This window comes from Nerophis ophidion, linkage group LG09 (genome assembly GCF_033978795.1).
Source record: "Nerophis ophidion isolate RoL-2023_Sa linkage group LG09, RoL_Noph_v1.0, whole genome shotgun sequence".
NCBI classification, from domain to species: domain Eukaryota; kingdom Metazoa; phylum Chordata; class Actinopteri; order Syngnathiformes; family Syngnathidae; genus Nerophis; species Nerophis ophidion.
This window is the reverse complement of record NC_084619.1, coordinates 14324140-14345785: the sequence shown is the minus strand read 5'-3', so window position 1 is coordinate 14345785 and position 21646 is coordinate 14324140. Positions and strand designations below refer to the sequence as shown.

The 21646-nt window shown below is 41.4% G+C and overlaps 1 protein-coding gene across 2 annotated transcripts in view; it reads left to right on the top strand.

Moving 5' to 3' along the window:
- Nucleotides 1-21646, top strand: part of eys (eyes shut homolog) — a 722499-nt gene that overhangs the window by 183965 nt on the left and 516888 nt on the right. For both annotated transcript variants that reach the window (XM_061910381.1, XM_061910382.1), the window contains exons 13-14: nucleotides 877-999; nucleotides 16872-16985. In XM_061910381.1, coding sequence (XP_061766365.1) covers nucleotides 877-999; nucleotides 16872-16985 — 237 coding nt within the window. The remainder of the gene's footprint in view (nucleotides 1-876; nucleotides 1000-16871; nucleotides 16986-21646) is intronic.

Here is a 21646-nt window from a genome sequence, read left to right as displayed (position 1 = left end):
CATGACTTTGAATTACCTTCCCTCTGTTGCTGGATATCTTGAGATGTATGTTGTAATATGTATATTTGCTTTGCTATGGAGGTTTTTTTTCCACTCCAGACTGGGCCCCCTTAGGAGCCCAGTCTAGATTGTATTTTTTTTTTTACTCATCATTCACCAACGTTTACCTTTTTCCCATCTTTTACGGAGCGCCTTATGGCGACCCATCAGCGTTCTTCTTCTCTAACCCTGTACACTGTTTGTTTGTCTAATCTTGAACAGGTTTGTGCTGAAAACTAAGTTTCGTTATACTTGTGCAATGACAATAAAGACCTGTCCTATCCTAAATACACTTTACTTAAAATGTTGGACTTAACTGTAGGTCATGATAGGTTTGATGCTTGAACGGACACTTTTGATGAGGAAATATGTTCTTTAAGTTTTACGAAAATTGTGATTAGTTTTAATAGTCTGAGTGGATTCGTATTAAGTTTGTCAAGCTTATGCAATGTTATTGCACAGAAAAACTGGTAAAGTAGTCATGTTTCCACCCTTTTAGTGCATCTTTATTTGAACACGCTGATGCAATGAGTATCACCATCAGCCTGTGTTTTATTTCCAACAATAGCTATCGACATTGGTTTTCTATCAGAGGCATGCAGATATCTATTTGGCGGAGCAGATAAATGCGATATAGATCAGTTTGGTGGGTCGGGTCACTGTCAATGAGTGGCTCAATTAACATACTGCATTGCAGCGAGAATGCCAGAAAAAATCGATAACCCCATGAATCTGCTGAAGAAACGGGCTTATTTGCCTGATAAACATAGAGCCACAAGAATATATGTGCTTTACAAAGTTTGCAAACATACATTATTAACGCAATTGTCACGACAGGGTTCAAGGGAAAGGACTGCTCCATAGATATTGACCTTTGCTCCTTTGGGATGTGCAGTGAACATACGATGATGTGCACAGAAACCAAGGATGGCCACAACGTATCCTGCACATGTGAACGAGGTAAGCAAGGCCTTTGAAAGCATGTTTAAGAAATGCAGATACTGACATTTGTTTTCGTTTAAAATGCAAGTCTGGTTAGGGTGAAAACTTTTTTTTTTGTTTTTAAGCAAATATCCTACATTGCCAACTAGGGTTGTACGGTATATCGGTATTAATATTGCTGTGTTGGATCCATTATGAATTGAACTTTCACAGTATCATGTTAGACCCGCTCGACATCCATTGCTTTCCTCCTCTCCAAGGTTCTCATAGTCATCATTGTCACCGACGAGTTTTCTTTGCCCTTATGTGGGCCTACCAAGGATGTCGTAGTGGTTTGTGTTGTGGTTTGTGCAGCCCTTTGAGACATTAGTGATTTAGGGCTATATAAGTAAACATTGATTGATTGATTGATTGAATATAGTATCGCGACTAAAAAAGGACAAAAAGAAAAAAAGTATCGCAATACTAATGAATCATATTCAGTACTATACCGCCTCTGAAAAGTAACGGTCAGCCCCCATTCGGCAGCGCACAATCACAGAGTACTTACAAGCAAACACAATGTGTAAAGAGAAAAGGGAGAACGGACGCATTTCGGCTTAAAAACTAACAATAAAGGTGAAGTTGTAACGCTGAAACGCCCACCGCAAGTGGTGCTTTAAGACATGGCTAACTGGCTAGCGGCTAAAGTCCGGCCACCGTCGGCAGTGTTTTTTTTACATACTTCTAAATCACTAATCCTCGTCTCCATGGTGACAAATCAAGTAAGTTTTTTTCAAGTATCATCCCTGCAGGACAAGGAATAGCTAAAAATTATTCACTACACACTGTAGCTCACCGACGTAAAAATGTAAACAAACGCCATTGGTGGATCTACAACTAACATCCACGGTAATGATACCAAGTACAGTATCGTATGTAGTCGATACTACTATGATTATGTTTATATTTTTTGGCATCACACCGCCTTCAGCCCGATTGTAGCCCAGATAGGCACCAGCGCCCCCCACAGCCCCAAAGGGAATAAGCGGTAGAAATGGATGGATGGATATCTTATATATATATATTTTTTAATATATATTTTTTTTAGAAACTGAGGAAATATGTCGTTGGACAAATGAGGACTTGCAATATGACCAATGTATGATCTTGCAACTACTTGGTATCGGATTGATACCTAAATTTGTGGTATCATCCAAAAATAATGTAAAATATCAAAAAAGAGAAGAATGAGTGATTATTACATTTAAACAGAAGTTTAGATAGAACATATTAAATGAGAAAGTAAGCAGATATTAACAGTAAATAAACAAGTAGATTAATAATTAATTTTCTACCACTTGTCCTTAATCATTTTGACAAAATAATGGCATGATAAATGACACAATATGTTACTGCATATACTCAATGTTGGTTTCCGGCCATGCTGCTTACGTGGAGTGATTTCTCCAGATTCTTTGAACTTTTTGATGATATTATGGACCGCAGATGTTGAAACCCTTAAATTTCTTGCAATTGCACTTTGAGAAACGTTGTTCCTAAACTGTTTGACTATTTGCTCAAGCAGTTGTGGACAAAGGGGTGTACCTCGCCCCATCTTTTCTTGTGAAAGACTGAGCATTTTTTGGGAAGCTGTTTTTATACCCAATCATGGCACCCACCTGTTCCCAATTAGCCTGCACACCTGTGGGATGTTCCAAATAAGTGTTTGATGAGCATTCCTCAACTTTATTAGTATTTATTGGCACCTTTTCCAACTTTTTTGTCACGTGTTGCTGCCATCAGATTCTAAAGTTAATGACTATTTGCACAAAAAAAAATGTTTATCAGTTGGAACATCAAATATGTTGTCTTTGTAGCATATTCAACTGAATATGGGTTGAAAATGATTTGCAAATCATTGTATTCCGTTTCTATTTACATCTAACACAATTTCCCAACTGATATGGAAAATGGGTTTGTAAGAAACTGGGATCCAATATAATTTTTAAATCTCCTGAAATGAGCAGCGGAGGGCCCCTCTAAGGATTTCCATGAGGCCATAAAAAGTACTTTACTCACTACTTCATCACTCCACAGATATGATTACTGTTCCCCTTAATTATTGAATTTTGAAGTGAATTATATTTATGTAGCGCTTTTTCTCTAGTGACTCAAAGCGCTTTACATTGTGAAACCCAATATCTAAGTTACATTCAACCCAGTGTGGGTGGCACTGGGAGCAGGTGGGTAAAGTGTCTTGCCCAAGGACACAACGGCAGTGACTAGGATGGCAGAAGCGGGAATCAAACCTGCAACCCCTCGAATTGCTGGCACGGCCACTCTACCAACCGAGCTAAATTAGCTATTGTTGTTTTTTCTGTGCCTCTTGTTGCTTCGTCATTACAACCTCAACATTTGGCCAAAAAGCGGAAACGTCTAGGCTTAACATTGTCAGGACTAGGAATATGGAGCGTTTTTTTTTCCCACGGTGCAAAGCGACTGGATTGAACAAGGCGTGAAGGTAAAGACATGATTTAATTAATCCATCAAAAGAACAAACCGAAGGCGCAGATTAGGCGGAGACACAAACTTAGCTAGGAACAAAAAAGTTAACACGTAGCCGGAACTATGGACATAAACAAAACACTTACTGTGGCGTGAAAAAGTCGAAAACAACAGAGCAATGGCATGAGCACTATGGCATGGACAGCGTAATCATTTGGGTATCAGGTGTATATCAAGGGTGATCAAGAGTGATGTCGCCAGGTCGACTACCTGGCAAATACAGGTTTAAATAATAATGACATGATTAACAACAGGTGTGTGAGTTCAAACTAATGAGGCAGGTGAAACTAATGGTTGTCATGGAAACTAAAACAAACAACGGCGCAAAAACAGGAACTAACGGAGTCAAAAACAAAACAGAACATAACTAAACAGAATCCAAACCACAGAACATGACAAACGCTACATGTGGACAAAATCAGGTTAATTGCATTCATCCGTCTGTTTTGTTTTTCCAAAGCTTTATAGTCGATTAAAGCTAATTCATTGTCAACGTGTTTATGTGATCCGACAGAAAATAATTTTTATAGTGCATGAACAGTATATCCATACTTATTCATACACGCTTGAAATGAAAAAATTTTGCCGAGCAAAAGCTTATATTTCAGTCTGCGCCACTCTGCACCTGCATTGCCATCTTCTTTTTTTTTCCCCAGACGAATCGCTATTTGGTAGAAGTTCATGCAAGCAAATCAATAACTGAGCGACTTCATTACTCCTGTTGCACGTATGCTGGGCAGATGTCAAAATGAAGGATTGTGAGTGATTTCTTATGTAAATGAAAGCAACTTGCCGCAAGCTGCTGTCTCACATCACTTCTCAAGGGCACACTGTAAAAACCTTGCCTCAGATGTTCCCGGTCGGTGCCATTGGCATCCATTTTATCTTCTGTTTGCCAGCCACATTTATTGCAAAACTGCTAAACTTCCTTAATGTAGACTATCAGGTTTTTGACAATTGTTCTCGTTCTCACACTTACTGTGTTTTATGTCATTAGCGTATCATTTATGTTAAGACTCATTCTGTCCAATGTAACATGATAATATCAATCAATCAATCAATCAATCAATCAATGTTTATTCATATAGCCCTAAATCACAAGTGTCTCAAAGGGGTGCACAAACCACTACAACATCCTCGGAATAATGTGTTAACTACAAGTTCCGTCAACGGCACTATATTTTTTGATATGTGGTCTTTCTCTGACTGCTTTCACTATTTTCTGATGAGCCAAAAGTGGGGGAAATAACGAGTAAAAACGCACAAAGAAAACGCTACATTGTGAAATAAGTCCAAATCCATTACAGGTTGTTTTGCCGACGAGACAAAACCGTTTTTGTTTTTATCCACGATGGCCATGAGAGGGGGCAGCACGGTTAGTGCAGGGGTGTCAAACTCAAATACAGAGTGGGCCAAAATTTAAAACTGAACAGAGCCACAGGCCAATGTTGAACAAATTAACCTTTTAATAGGGACCCAAACAAGTTTTGCATTGAATATTGAACAAGAAAGGCTTATATAACGTTATAGTGACATATCAAATCGAGTTTTAAATAATCATTAAAAAATATCAATGGCATATCAAATAAAATTTAAATAAAAATGGAATGCCTCTTTTCTATTTGCAGCCCTCTGAGGTAAATATCAAAATAAACTTTTGCCAAAGGCTAATAATAAATTTTCAAATAAAATAATAACAAATCAATCAAACATTCAAGCCTTGAAGTAGCAAGAGAAAGTGCATGAGTAAAACATTAATTATTGCTTGGGGGGGGGGGGGGGGTATATTGTAGCGTCCCGGAAGAGTAAGTGCTCCAAGGGGTTCTGGGTATTTGTTCTGTTGTGTTTATGTTGTGTTACGGTGCAGATGTCCTCCCGAAATGTGTTTGTTATTCTTGTTTGGTGTGGATTCACAGTGTGGTGCATATTTGTAAGATTGTTAAAGTTGTTTTTACGGCCACCCTCAGTGTGACCTGTATGGCTGTTAAACAAGTATGCATGGCATTCACTTGTGTGTGTGTGTAAAAGCCGCATATATTATGAGACTGGGTTGGCACGCTATTTCTATGTAGGAAAAGCGGACGTGACGACAGGTTGTAGAGGACGCTAAAGGCAGTGCCTTTAATGCACGCCCCCAATATTGTCGTCTGGGTAGAAATGGGGAGAAATTAGGGAGAATGTTTACCCCGGGAGATTTTCAGGAGTGGCACTGAAATTTGGGAGTCCGGGAAAATCGGGAGGGTTGGCAATTATGAGTATTAGTGGTGAATGCGGTGTTACAGCGTATAAAACCGGCGGGCCAGCTCTAATGTTCATTTCATACTGCCTCAAGGGCCAAATTAAATTACACGTTGGGCCAAATTTGGCCCGCGGGCCAGAGTTTGACACCCATGGATTAGTGTGTCTGCCTCACAATACGACGGTCCTGAGTAGTCCTGGGTTCAATCCTGGGCTCGGGATCTTTCTGTGTGAAGTTTGCATGTTCTCCCCGTGACTGCGTGGGTTCCCTCCGGGTACTCCGGCTTCCTCCCACCTCCAAAGACATGCACCTGGGGATAGGTTGATTGGCAACACTAAATTGGCCCTAGTGTGTGAATGTGAGTGTGAATGTTGTCTGTCTATCTGTGTTGGCCCTGCGATGAGGTGGCGACTTGTCCAGGGTGTACCTGCTTGTAGATGAGATAGGCACCAGCGCCCCCCACGACCAAAGGGAATAAGCGGTAGAAAATGGATGGATGCATGGGCCATGAGAGGTCACATTAAAGTAACACCTACAGTCGTGGTCAAAGGTTTGCATACACTTGTAAAGAACATAATGTCATGCCCGTTTTTTTGTGATAGAGTGATTGGAGCACATACTTGTTAGTCACAAAAAAAAACTTTCATTAAATTTGGTTCTCTTGTGAATTTATTATGGGTCTACTAGAAATGTGACCAAATCTGCTGGGTCAAAAGTATACATACAGCAATGTTAATATTTGGTCATATGTCTCTTAGCAAGTTTCACTGCAATAAGGTGTCTTTGGTAGAATTTCCCTCCAGAAGGTCTTACCTCTGTCCATGTGATGTCAGATGAAGCAAAAATTGAGCTGTTTGGCCACAATACCACATAATGTTTGGAGGAGAAAAAGTGAGACCTTTAATTCCGGGAACACTAAACCTACCGTCAAGCATTGTGGTGGTAGTTTTATGCTCTCTTGCTGTTTTGCTGCCAATGGAACTGGTGCTTTACAGAGAGTAAATGGGACGATGAAAAAGGAGGATTACTTCCAAATTCTTCACGATTACCTAAAATCATCAGGCCGGAGGTTGGGTCTTGGGCGCAGTTGGGTGTTCCAACAGGCCAATGACCCCAAACACACGTTAAAGTGGTGAAGGAATAGCTAAATCAGGCTACAATTAAGGTTTTAGAATGGCTTTCCCAAAGTCCTGACAATGCTGAAGAAACAAGTCCATGTCAGAAAACCAACACATTTAGCTGAACTGCACCAATTTTGTTAAGATGAGTGGTCAAAAATTCAACCAGAAGTTTGCCAGAAATTTGTGGATGGCTACCAAAAGCACCTTATTACAGTGAAACTTGCCGAAGGACAGGTAACCAAATATTAACATTGCTGTATGTATACTTTTGACCCAGCAGATGTGGTCTCATTTTCATAAATTCATAAAAGAACCAAACTTCATTAATATATTCTGTGACAAACAAGTATGTGCTCCAATCACTCTATCACAAAAAAATAACAGTTGTAGAAATGATTGGGAACTCAAGACAGCCATGACAATATGTCCTTCAGCAGTGTATGTAAACTTTTGACCACGACTGTAATCAACTAACTTGTATTCAGGTAAAAGAGGTTGAGCTTCACTTCCGTGTTTACATCAGTTTAATGCATCAATAATAAATGGGTTGTACTTGGGTTGTACTTAATAATATTTTTAATAATATTTTTTTAAATAATTTTTTATTAATAATAATAAAAAATGTAAATCGTTTCTGTAACTGTTTGAGTAAGATGGCATAAAAGCTCAGCAGGAATGGACGACAATGGGCAGAAATTTAAATTGGAGATTGAATTAGACGTATACTTCCTTTTATTGTCATTCAGATTTGAACTTTACAGTACGGATAGTCACAACGTCATTTCATCTCTTCTCAAACCAAACCAATCACATACTTCCGGCGTCACACTAATAGAGACACATCACATCCGGTCTAACTACACAACAAAATAAAACAACTTATGCATCGTAAAATATGTTTTGTAATGTAATCTGTGATATTTTGTTCTAAATGAAATGCTACTACATCAATTGAGGAATAGTTCATTTTTGGGCAAAATAAATTAAAGTGTAGAATTTTCTATAAAATATTCTGGTTGATAATATTTGATAACCCAATGTTAAGCAGAATATAAGAATTTATTCATAAATAGAGACTGTTAAGACATTGCCATGCAGCGACATTAGGACCACTAACCTTTACAACAAGTAATATGCAGAATAATAGAAGCAATTATTTAGGTAGAAATACCACAGAATGTTTGATCCAACATCTTTGACGATCAATCCATAATTGTAACAATTCACATTTTGTTTTATTAATGCGTAAAACTGGTATCCAAACACAGTGTAGCCCCTCCCCTCTAAATGCAAGTGCTTCTACAGCAGCATTACAAAATGTTTATTCCTGCAAAATGCGAACTCGGCCTAGACACCAATTTTTTTAATTGTTATTAAAAGCATCTGTATGTCCTTTTTCTGGTAAGTGGTTTAAAAGAAGCATAATGTTCAAAAAGCATTTAATTTTAGTAATTGCACCTCGGGATGGGTTGATTAGCAACACTAAATTGGCCCTAGTGTGTGAATGTGAGTGAATGTGAGTGAATGTTGTCTGTCTATCTGTGTTGGCCCTGCGATGAGGTGGCGACTTGTCCAGGGTGTACGCCGCCTTCCGCCCGATTGTAGCTGAGATAGACGCCAGCGCCCCCCGCAATCCCAAAAGGAATAAGCGGTAGAAAATGGATGGATGGATGGATAATTGTCCAGCCGAACTACATTTGTCTCGGGTAGACATTAATAATGAAATATTATATCTATCTGCTCTTAATCATGATTAATGTTAAGTTAACTATAAACAAAATGCAATTAATCACGAGTAAATATTTTAATTTTTTGACAGCCATAGTTAAAACCTTGCCCAACCTCACCTTCTTCAATCAGACTGGCTGGAACACCTACAATAAAGTAAATACCTATTGTCCCAATGTTTTTCTTCATCATTTCATATTGTCTAATAACAGCCAGTTTTTGCTCAGTTGAATTAAAGAGATGTGTAAAAACCAACAAGGTTTAATGTTTATCTTCTTTTTTTTTTTTTTTTTTGCAAGGTGAAGAGTTAGTGTTAATGAACATACATCGCACATTGAATATTTGTGAAACTTTGTGAGCCTGGGTATAGTAAGTAAGTAAGTAAGTAAGTAAGTAAGTAAGTAGGTAAGTAAGTAAATAAGTACATTTTATTTAAAAAGCGCTTTTCACAGATAAACTCACAAAATGCTGTAAAAAACATAGGTGAATTTAAAACAAAAATTTAATTAAGGCAACAGGGGCAACATCATAAAAAGGATGAAAAGCGGATTCAAAAATAGAGTTAAGAGGTGCTTTAGCTAAAAGCTTTACTAAAAAGAGAAATCTTCAAATGTTTCTTAAAAATGTCAAGCTCACGGAGGGACTGGTGCAAGTTTTTCCAGAGTCAGGGAGCTATAGCCTGGAATTCCAGGTCTCTATGGGTTTTAAAATGTTTTTTTGGGATCTTTAGAAGACCCTGGGCTGAGGACCTGAGGCTGCATCCTGAAGCCCAAGGGCATAACAAATCAGTGATGTACAATGCAACGCACGGAAAGGCAGGAAAAAAAACTCAAACTATATGCGGTATTTGACTGGGAGCCAATGAAGACTGAATAAAATGGGGGTAATATGGGCTGTTCTGGATGCACCTGTCAAAAGTCTGGCAGCCACATTTTGTACCGTCTGAAGTCTCTTTCGCGTTGAATTGTTGAAAAGAGCATTTCAATAGTCAATATGAGACAAAATGAACGCGTGTGATCATTTTGTGATCCAATCATGACAGCAAATTTCTCACTTTAGAAATATTTCCCAGGTGATAAAAACAGTTTTTGACTCGTGGACGACAGTGACCCTTCAAAGACATTGACTGATTGAACACAACCCTAAGGTTTCTGAGGCTGCTTTTAACAGATGCACCCAGAGCACCAAGGGAGTTCTTGATCAGGGGGATAATTTTATCGGGAGCAATTGTCAGAGTTTTCCTTTTGTTAGAATTTATCGGGAGGACATTTGAGGATAACCAGTTTTTGATACAGGATACACATTCCAAGAACTCAGATAAAAAGTGAATCTCGGAATCATTGAGTGAGCATAACAGTTGAATATCATCTGAATAGAAATTATTAGAAACATTTTTACAACTACTGATCAACCTACCATGAGGTAGGTTGATCAACCAGAATAAAACAGGCCCCAGAACAGAAACCCTGGGCCACACCACATGACAGTTTGGATACATTGGACATTACATTATTAAAAGCAACATTAAAAGTTATTCCATTTATATAAGAAGTAAACCACTGAAGAACAGCATGAGAAAACCCCATCCCAGATTTGAGTCCATCAATCAGTAAGTATACTGTGATCCAGAGTATCAAAGGCAGCTGTCAAATCGTGTAAAACCAAAACTGTGTAGCGACCAGAGTCAGCGGCCAACATCACGTCACTGGAAGCTTTCAAAATGACCTAAAGCCATATTGACATTTATCATAAAAATCAGCTGCTCTGCTACCACTTTTGCCATCATTTTTGACATGAAGGGAAGTTTTGATATGGGCCGGTAATTTATAAGCTCCTCCATATCTCGATTAGGTTTTTGAAGAATGGGATTCACCAAGGCAACCTGGGGATCGAGCCAGATTGAAGTCAAAAGTTTATCGATTTTACCACCCGAGGACCAACAACATCAAAAACATTTAAGAACTGTGGAGTAGGAACAATGTCCACAGGGCTCGATGTGGGTTTCATCTTGCCCACTAAAACCTAAACATCCTGTAGGCAGACAGGAGTAAAGGAAGACCATGATGAGTACACAGCAGTTAATGTAGTGCACAAACTATCCAAGGGACTAATACTGGCCCTTATGTCTTGCACTTTGTTCGCAAAAAAGTTCAAACATCTATTACAGGCACCTGAGGAGATGGAAGTGCAACACGATTTTCAATGGTGTCAAATAAGAATTTAGGGTTTTTCTTATGCAAAACAAGATTTGAAGAGAAAGCTGAGCGAGCATGTTTCATCATTTCAAGTAGCTACATTATTATTTATTTAAAATTGATTCTATAAACCTCAACTTTTTGTGGCTTTCCACAGACGTTCCACTTTCCGACAGCTGCTGCTTAAGCTGGAAATGGCTTCATTCATCCGTGGACAAGGTTTTTTCCGAGAGCCTAATAATTATAATAGATTTTATTTGTAAAAAAAACACTTTACATTAAGCAAACAACCTCAAAGTGCCACAATGTAAAATAAGTAGTAATAATAATAATAAAAAGATAATACAAATAAATAAAATCTAAAACTAGAAACAACCCAACAGTTAGAATCAGCATGCACATCTATAAAAATACTTTTTTTAAAAGATGGGTTTTTAAGCTGTTTTTAAAAGCATCCACAGTCTGAGGTGGCCTCAGGTGGTCAGGGAGAGCGTTCCACCGACTGGGAGCAGCGGAGCAGAAAGCCCGTTTTCCCATAGTTCGTAGCTTTGTCCATCGAGGTTGGAGGAGGTAAGCCTGTTTGGAGCGGAGGTGTCGTTTTGAGGATTTGGGGGTGAGCAGTTCTTTGAGGCAGTTCTATAGTGTTTTTAGCTGGTGCTACTGTGTTCAAGACAGCCGACAATGATGATTGAAGTTGGCATAAATGTATCGACATCATCACAGCTCGCAAATGTTGTCAAAAAAAAAACAGAAAACCTGCAGATTGCATAGTCATAGAGAATGTTTTCTCACTTTGGAAGTAGTCTTGAGTCAGTGAGAACGACAGATTAAAAACAGTGCAATAGTGGTCGCTCACTTGAAGGTCTTCAATACTTAAGTGGTAAATTTTTACTCCAAAAAAGACCAAATCTTAAGTTTGACCATTTGTGTGAGTAGGACCCGACACATGCTGTAAAAAGTGGAATGAGTCCATAAGAGATAACCATTCGGCTACCAACGGAGAGGAGGAGTTATCAACATGGCGATTGAAATAATCAATGACTACACTATCCAGCTTAACAATAGATGACATAAAATCCATAAATTCATCTAAAAATAAATGAGCAGGCTAGATTAAAACACAGTAAAAAGAGTGTTATTTTCCAACCTTGCACGTCTGAAGCTTGAATGAATTGTACGGGTTTGTGTCCATTAGTCTGCAGCAAAAACAAAGGCCAAGTAAGCCGAGGGGTCTCAAACCCGTGACAGTTCGGAGGGCACAGCTCCTTAAGAAAAACAAACTTGTTTTCCTGCTGCCAAGTTTCCGTGAGGCACATAAAATCCAATTTGCGGGACACGAAGAGGCCCCGTTCAGGAGATGTGTTTTGTCAGCTATCGACCTAGCATTCTGCAGGCACAATCATAGAGAATTCATATCCATTAGAATAGGTTGAATTTGTAGGCGCAGTCAAGGCGTTGAGGGGTTCCGGTTTGGTGGCCGCGGAATTAGGTCTCGGCTTTTTGCAGATGATGTGGTCCTGATGGCTTCATCTGGCCGGGATCTTCAGCTCTCACTGGATCGGTTCGCAGCTGAGTGTGAAGCGATTGGAATGAGAATTAGCAACTCCAACTCCGAGTCCATGGTTCTCGCCCGGAAAAGGGTGGAGTGCCATCTCCGGGTTGGGGAGGAGACCTTGCCCCAAGTGGAGGAGTTCAAGTATATAGGAGTCTTGTTCACGAGTGAGGGAAGAGTGTATTGTGAGATCGACAGGCGGATCGGTGCGGCGTCTTCAGTAATGCGGACGTTGTATCGATCCGTTGTGGTGAAGAAGGAGCTGAGCCGCAAGGCAAAGCTCTCAATATACCGGTCGATCTACGTTCCCATCCTCACCTATGGTCATGAGCTTTGGGTCATGACCGAAAGGATAAGATCACGGGTACAAGCGGCCGAATTGAGTTTCCTCCGCCGGGTGGCGGGGCTCTCCCTTAGAGATAGGGTGAGAAGGTCTGCCAACCGGGAGGAACTCAAAGTAAAGCCGCTGCTCCTCCACATCGAGAGGAGCCAGATGAGGTGGTTCGGGAATCTGGTCAGGATGCCACCCGAACGCCTCCCTAGGGAGGTGTTTAGGGCACGTCCAACCGGTAGGAGGCCACGGGGAAGACCCAGGACACGTTGGGAAGACTATGTCTCCCGGCTGGCCTGGGAACGCCTCGGGATCCCCGGGAAGAGCTAGACGAAGTGGCTGGGGAGAGGGAAGTCTGGGCTTCCCTGCTTAGGCTGCTGCCCCCGGAACCCGACCTCGGATAAGCGGAAGATGATGGATGGATAGAATAGGTTGTTGGAATTTTATTTAAAACGCTTTTATTTTTCAACACAACGCCCATTTCCTTTTGTTTGCGTTGGGAGGGCATTATTATTCAGATGTTGTCCTAAGAACCAGCAGTAGACATCTGTTTTTGGTATATTTCTTTTTTCAGGGTAACACATTTTGTGGTGGAAAGAAAAGGAAAATATAAATGTTCTGAAGAGGATGTACACTTTTCAAACGATGTCAAATTCCGCACGAATGCAGCTGAGATCGGCCCCGCGACCCCAAAAAAGGGACAAGCGGTAGAAAATGGATGGATGGATGGCATTGTACAAAGCATTGTCAAAGAATTGCAGACAGAACACCATTGGTGTGAACGAGTGTTGTCCCGATTATTTTGATACTTTTCGGTACTTTTGTAAATAAAGGGGATCACAAAAAATGACATTATTGTCTATATTTTACCCAAAAAATCTTACGGTTCATTAAACATATGTTTAATATTGCAAGTTTATCCTTAAATAAAATATTGAACATACAAGACTTGTATTTTAAGTAAGCAAACAAAGACTCCTAATTTAGCTGCTGACATATGCAGTAACATATTGTGTCATTTTCCATTCTATTATTTTGTCAACATTATTAAGGACAAGTGGTAGAAAATGAATTATTAATCTACTTGTTCATTTACTGTTAATATCTGCTTATTTTCTCTTTCAATTTGTTCTATCTACACTTCTGTTAAAATGGAATAATAACTTATTATTCTGTTCTTTGATACTTTACATTAGTTTTGGATGATACCACATACAGTATTTGGGTATCAATCCAAAACCAAGTAGTTACAGGGTCATACTTTGGTCATATTCAAAGTCATCATGTGCCCAGGGACATATTTCCTGAGTTTATAAACACAATATACATTTTTTAAAAACAAAAAAAAATGTTGTAATGCCAAAAGATAGCGGACAGGTACTTTTCAGAGGCGGTATAGTACCGAATATAAGTCATTAGTATCGCGGTACTATACTAATATTGCTTTACCTTACAACCCTAGTGTGAACATATGCACCCTTATTTTGAAGATAATGGTAATCAGTGACATTGAGTCATCAAAGACCTGTCAGGGCAGCTCAGAAATATGATTAATAAAATATTATGAATTAAATATGATTCAAAGATTTGGAGGTCTCTAAACTTTTTCCACCGGGAGTCGCATACTTCATAAAAATGAAATGATTGCGCGGGTGGCAGTAGTGATCATTTTGTCAAAATTCCAAAGTAAATAAAAAAAATTAAATAAAGCTGCAAGCAGCGATGGACGGGACCGACTTTTGCTGGTGTTTCTTGCCTTTATCCATTCAACATATCTTTACCTGCACATTACCTACCTTCCCTGCATCCTGGGGTCACACTGGTGCTTCTTTCTTTCATCCATACACGCTGGTGCTTCCTGCGTTCACCCAGTCAACATATCTTTACCTGCACATTACCTACCTTCTATGTATCCTGGAGTCAAACTGGTGCCTCCTTCTTTCACCCAGTCAACATATCTTTACCTGCACAGTACCTACCTTCTCTGCATTGTGTGGTCACGCTGTTGCTTCCTGCTTTTAAGCGGCCATCTTGAGATGGCAGTAGCGCAGCAGCATATGTGCAGGAGTTTTTTTTTTCAAGGGTCGTAAAATCAAAACCAGAGCAGTTAGAAAAAGTCTTTGCGCAACTTTTAATCAGAAGGGTTCAATCTCTTTCCTGTGCGAGTTTGAAGCCGACACAACAAACGCGCTCAGAGGAGATAATCTTTACAAAAAGGTATCGAGTTTTTACAAAACTTTTATTTTGAAGGGGTGATTGCCAAGTTCCCGTTGATTTTTGCTGAAGGATGTCAATTAATGAAATGTAGGTATAAGTGAGACCTACATAGAGGTTTTTGTTTCATGTCTCTACGACATTCCTACCGGAAGTTACAAGCAGTTTAGTCTGTGTTTTCTTCCCAAGAGCAGTTTTGTCAGTGTTTTATTCCTAGGGGGCGCTAGAGCGCAATTTTGAGTTTTGGGGTTTGGTTTATTATTAAATCGCAATTTTCAGCAGTCCTGATGTGTGTGTCGAGTTTGGTGAATTTTGAAGCATTTTAAGGGGGTCAAATTACAGCTGAGTGTTTATTGCCACATTTCCCAACTTCTTTGTTACGTGTTGCTGGCATCAAATTCTAAAGTTAAGGATTGTTTGCAAAAACAAAATGTTTATCAGTTTGAACATCAAACATTTTATCTTTGTAGCAAATTCAACTGAATATGGGTGGAAAAATGTGCAAATCATTGTATTCCGTTTATTTTTACATCTAACACAATTTCCCAACTCATATGGAAACGGGGTTCCCAAGACATGCACCTGGGGATAGGTTGATTGTTCACACTAAATTGGCCCTAGTGTGTGAATGTGAGTGTGAATGTTGTCTGTCTATCCGTGTTGGCCCTGCGATGAGGTGGCGATTTGTCCAGGGTGTACGACGCCTTCCGCCCAATTGTAACTGAAATAGGCACCAGCACCCCCCGCGACCCCAAAGGAAATAAGCGCTAGAAAATGGATGGATGGACGGATATATATATATATATAGCGCCCCCAGTGACCACCAAAGGGAATAAGCGTTAGAAAACATATATACACATAAAAGTGGTAAAAAATGGATGGATGGATATATATATATATATATGTGTGTGTGTGTGTGTCTTGATTGGATTATCCAGAGAATAATGCTCGATACCGTGCTAGAGCGCAATATGTAGGTGTGGGAAAAATCACAAGACTACTTCATCTCTACAGAACTGTTTCATGAGGGGTTCCCTCAATCATCTCCCCTCAATAAGGAGATGATTGAGGGAACCCCTCATGAAACAGTTCTGTAGAGATGAAGTAGTCTTGTGATTTTTCCCACACACATATATATATATATATATATATATATATATATATATATATATTCATCCATCCATCCATCCATCCATTTCTACCGCGTATTCCCTTTGGGGTCACGGGGGTCGCTGGTGCCTATCTCAGCTACAATCGGGCGGAAGGCGGAGTACACTCTGGACAAGTCGTGACCTCATCGCATATATATATATATATATATATATATATATGCACATATACACACACACACACCCCGGCCAATTTTTTTTTTACCCAATGCGGCCCCTTTGTCAAAAAGTTTGGGGACCCCTGAGCTAGAGGATCTACATCAGCCAAGGGTACCCACGTACAGCCCTTCAAACATTGGCATGGTACTTCTCTTTATTCGGCTCTGTGTGTGTGCGTGCGTGTGTGTGTGTGTGTGTGTGTGTGTGTGTGTGTGTGTGTGTGTGTGTGTGTGTGTGTGTGTGTGTGTGTGTGTGTGTGTGTGTGTGTGTGTGTGTGTGCGTGTGTGCGTGCGTGTGCTTGTATCTTTGTGTGTTTACACTTGTGCATCAAAGCATATCATTTATTTCATGTGCTTCCCTTTCTGCATAGATTGACTTTGATCATGCAATCATGAGATAGGCCTTGTTTAATGCGATAAATGACTTCTACTTATTTAACATGAGCAAATAATGCAGTGAGCTGGAGTCGCACGCCTGGCTGCCTGCATGTGTGTGCAGGCCAATCTATTGCAATCGATACCTGCTTTTAAAAATTAAACAAAAACAATGGTTGTTCTGGATTGGCAGTGAAATGCAACCAAGCGAGAAGAGTCAAATAACCTGCTTTTTGTTTTTTTTGTTGTCATGTGTTTCAGGTTTTGGAGGGTCTTTGTGTGAAGTAAACATCAACGAGTGCGAGTCACAGCCGTGCCAAAACGATGGTGTGTGCGTGGATGGCAGTGACCTGTATCACTGCTTTTGCTCAGAGGGTAAGCTGATGTGCAACTAGACCGGGGGTCGGCAACCCGCGGCTCAAGATGCGGTTCTTTAGCGCCGCCCTAGTGGCTCTCTGGAGCTTTAACAAAAATGTATGTAAAATGAAAAAATATGAGGGGAAAGATATATTTTTTGTATAGATATGGTTTCTGTAGGAGGACAAACATGACACAAACCTCTCTAATTGTTATAAATCACACTGTTTACTAGGGGTGTGGGAAAAAATCGATTCGAATACGAATCGAATTGTTTACGTTGTGCGATTCCGAATCGATTCGAAGAAGCCACCTCATCTCAGGGCATGAATTACTTCCACTCACTCTTACGTTTTGCATTCAAACTGAATTTCTCCAAAACTGTTTAAAGACCTACAGATAATGGGCCTGATCTACTCAATGTTTGTGTGTACTAAAACATGCACAAACTTCTTCCGCATCCAAAACGTATCTACTAAGCTTGCATGCAGAGTATTGTGTTTCTTAAATTGTTGCGATCCGTGACTCGGCTCTTCACATGTTTATTTTTCCATCTTTGTTTCATTCTTTTCCGACCCACTTACTTCCGGTTTAGTCCGTTACCATGGTTACACATTGATTTCACCTGCTCCTCGTTTTCTACACACACCTGGTTCTCCTTGATTACTCCCTATATAAGCCTTCCTCTTTTCTTTGTTCAGTCTGGGCCCATAAATGTGCTCACATGCAACTAGTGACGACTGCTTCTTTTGGTACGTGTATTCTCGCTAGCTCATATGCTAAGCCACCTGCCTTTTCTTAGCTCTCATGCTAATTGTTTTTGTTTTTACATTTTGTGCCATCGTGCCAAGTCTAGTTTTCTTTTTGTATATCCTAGTTCTCATACTAGCGTTTTTGGTTTGCTTTTTATTAGCTCCAGTATTTCTGTTCAGAGTTCCCTCTTTGTTAAATAAATCTTTTAAGATCTTACCTTTGTTGTCTTCACGTCAACGCATCCTCGAAGGAATCGAACCCGGCACCTCGATGCTGAACAGTCATCACATAAATGAGCGAATTAGAGAGTGCAATCCATTTAGCTTGTCTGTTTTCATAAATTTGGAGAATATACTGTAAGCTGAACAGCCACCCACCGGGAGGAAGAGATGCAAATATAGACATTTGGCACTCGCAGTGTGATCCATCAAAGCTGAAACTTGGGTTGGGCGATATATCGGTTTACTCGATATATCACGGGTTTGTCTTTGTGCGATATAGAAAATGACTATATCGTGATTTTCGAGTATACGTTCTTACGCAGTTGCTTTTAGCTGCGGGCGTTACACTACAGGCTCTTCCCATTCTTTGTTGTCTCTCCTCACAGACAGCAAGCGCACCTTCTTACACACGTCACATATGTATATGCCCTCGTGGAGCAGAGAGGTTGTAGCATGAGGAACATTAGCTGTGGTGCGAGTGGCAATACGAGAGAAAGAAAGTGCGAATCTGGTAACAAACGAAGGAAGAAGTAATTCCCAAGAAAAACCGCAGGGGGTCCATCGTCTGGCGGTGGTTTGGCTTCAAGTGGGACAATGTCGAACAGACAACTGTAATTTATCACTTATCCGAAGTCGAGTCACAGGGGCAGCAGCCTAAGCAGGGAAGCCCAGACTTTTGTCTCCCCAGCCACATCGTCCAGCTCTTCCCGGGGGGATCCCAAGGCGTTCCCAGGCCAGCCGGGAGACTGTATCCAATGTGTCCTGGGTCTTCCCCGTGGTTTCCTACTGGTCAGACGTGCCCTAAACACCTCTCTAGGGAGGCGTTCGGGTGGCATCCTGACCAGATGCCCGAACCACCTTATCTGGCTCCTTTCTATGTGGAGGAGCAGCGGCTTAACTCTGTGCTCCTCCCAGATGACAGAGCTTCTTACCCTATCTCTAAGGGAGAGCCCCGCCACGCTGCGGAAGAAACTAATTTTGGCCGCTTGCACCCGTGATCTTGTCTTTTTGGTCATAATCCAAAGCTCATGACCATAGGTGAGTATGGGAACATAGATCAACCGGGAAAATTGAGAGCTTTGCCTTCCGGCTCAGCTCCTTCTTCACCACAACGGATCGATACAGCATCCGCATTACTGAAGACGCCGCACCGATCCACCTGTCAGTCTCACGATCCACTCTTACCTCACTCGTGAACAAGACTCCGTTGTAGTGAATTCCTCCACTTGGGGCAGGGTCTCCTCCCTAACCCAGAGATGGCACTCCACCCTTTTCTGGGCGAGAACCAGGGACTCGGACTTGGAGGTGCTGATTCTAATCCCAGTCGCTCCAATCAGCGAAAGTGGGGGACAAATTGAGGAAAAGTCAGAAAAAGTCCAAAATTGGTTAAAAATCATACCCAGAATGGAGTTCCTCAAGTCCCGCAGCGAGCTGCACGAGCCCCCGGGACCCCGGGAATGACCAAAAGGCACCCAGGAGTGAACCAGCGAAAGTGGTAGACAAATTGAGGAATACTTTGCTGCTAAACGATTCAGTGAAAGCTGAAGATCCTGGCCAGATGAAGCCATTAGGACCACATCATCTGCAAAAAGCAGAGACTTAATCCTGCAACCACAATACCGGATCCCCTCACCACCTTGACTGCGCCTAGAAATTCTGTCCATAAAAGTTATGAACAGAATCGGTGACAAAGGGCAGCCTTGGCCGAGTCCAACCCTCACTGGAAACAAGTCTGACTTACTGCCAGCAATGCGGACCAAGCTCTGACACTGATCGTACTGGGAGCAGACCGCCACAATCAGTCCGTTACCCCATACTTTCTGAGCACTCCTCCCAAGAGACACGGTCAAATGCCTTCTCCAAGTCCACAAAGCACATGTAGACTGGTTGGGCAAACTCCCCTGCACCCTCAAGGAGCCTGCCAAGAGTAAAGCTGGTCCACAGTTCCACGACCTGATGAAACCACACTGTTCCTCCTGAACCCGTGGTTCGACTACCCGGCGTAGCCTCCTCTCCATTACACCTGAATAGACCTTATCGGGAAGGATTGGATTAAAAAATACAGACCATTTACCAATTGTACACACAGTCTTAGTAGATCACCCACAAATTGTACACATTTTATAGTTTGCATGCGTTATTTAGCACTTGCTATTTTGGATCTCAGTAGATCAGGCCCAGAATATTGACCTCAGTATTAATCAGTGTTTTCAGCCCTAGAAAACAGTCTGAAAGAGATTGTACATCTTGTATTTATACATGTAAACCTACAGGTGGTACAAACACAAACCTCCCAAAGTGGGTCAAAGCTTTTCTTCCTGTCACTTACATAAATTTGTGACTTGGAAAGATACAGCCGTGACACGAAGACCTGTTCAAAAGTTTGTATAGGTTAGCAAACCAGACAGGAGGAATTATGATTCCTGGTTTTAGATAATAGTGATAATGAAGCATGAAGCAATTGTCGAGCAGCTAAGAAATAACAATTGGATATTAAAATACATTGCAATCGAGCAGTTGTTATTCACTGAAATTAAGGACATGACTCAAAACATATTTTCGTCTTGAAAAAGAGGGCTGTGTCACGGTTCCGGATGTGCTGGCAAGGTGAGGTGGCCCCAAATGCAAGAAAGCCAGGTGGAAGCGTTGCTCAAAAGGTTTAGTCCAAAATCCTGCACAAGACAGATGACAACCAGGCAAAGATAAGACAGCAAACAGAGAGCTAAATATACAGAATAATTAGACAACTGAATACACCTGGACTAGACACAAGAGGAAGGATAAAGTCGATTGGAGTAAACCCAGGCCAAGGCAAGACACATGTGCAACCGATCACCCAAACGAGCACAAGACAACAGGAAACAGATTATGACGGGATCGTCCTAAATGTGGGTCAGTACAATAATTGGAATATTTGAGCCAAATTTATTGTCAGTTTTTTTGTTTCATATTTTAAAAAGCATTGTTAATTTTTGGGGGAACACATACATTTATCACTGTTTTATCCATATGGCTGTCTCCTCTCTGAGCTGCTACCTTACCGTGGTAGAGGAGTTTGCGTGTCCCAATGATCCTAGGAGCTATGTTGTCTGGGGGTTTTCATGCCCCCTGGTAGGGTCTCCCAAGACAAACAGGTCCTAGGTGAGTGATCAGACAAAGAGCAGCTCAAAGACTTCAATGGAATTACAACGAAATGAACCCAGATTTCCCTCGCCCGGACGTGGGTCACCGGGGCCCCGCTCTGGAGCCAGGCCCGGAGTTGGGGCACGATGGCGAGCGCCTGGTGGTCGGGCCTGTTCCCATGGGGCCCGGCCGGGCACAGCCCGAAGAGGCAACGTGGGTCATCCCTCCAATGGGCCCACCACTCATAGGAGGGGCCATAGAGGTCGGGTGCATTGTGAGCTGGGCGGCAGCCGAAGGCAGGGCACTTGGCGGTCCGATCCTCGGCTACAGAAGCTAGCTCTTGGGACGTGGAACGTCACCTCACTGGGGGGGAAGGAGCCTGAGCTAGTGCGCGAGGTAGAGAAGTTCCGGCTGGATATAGTCGGACTCACCTCGACGCACAGCAAGGGCTCTGGAACCAGTTCTCTCGAGAGGGACTGGACCCTCTTCCACTCTGGCGTTGCCGGCAGTGAGAGGCGACGGGCTAGGGTGGCAATTCTGGTTTCCCCCCGGCTCAAAGCCTGTACGTTTGAGTTCAACCCA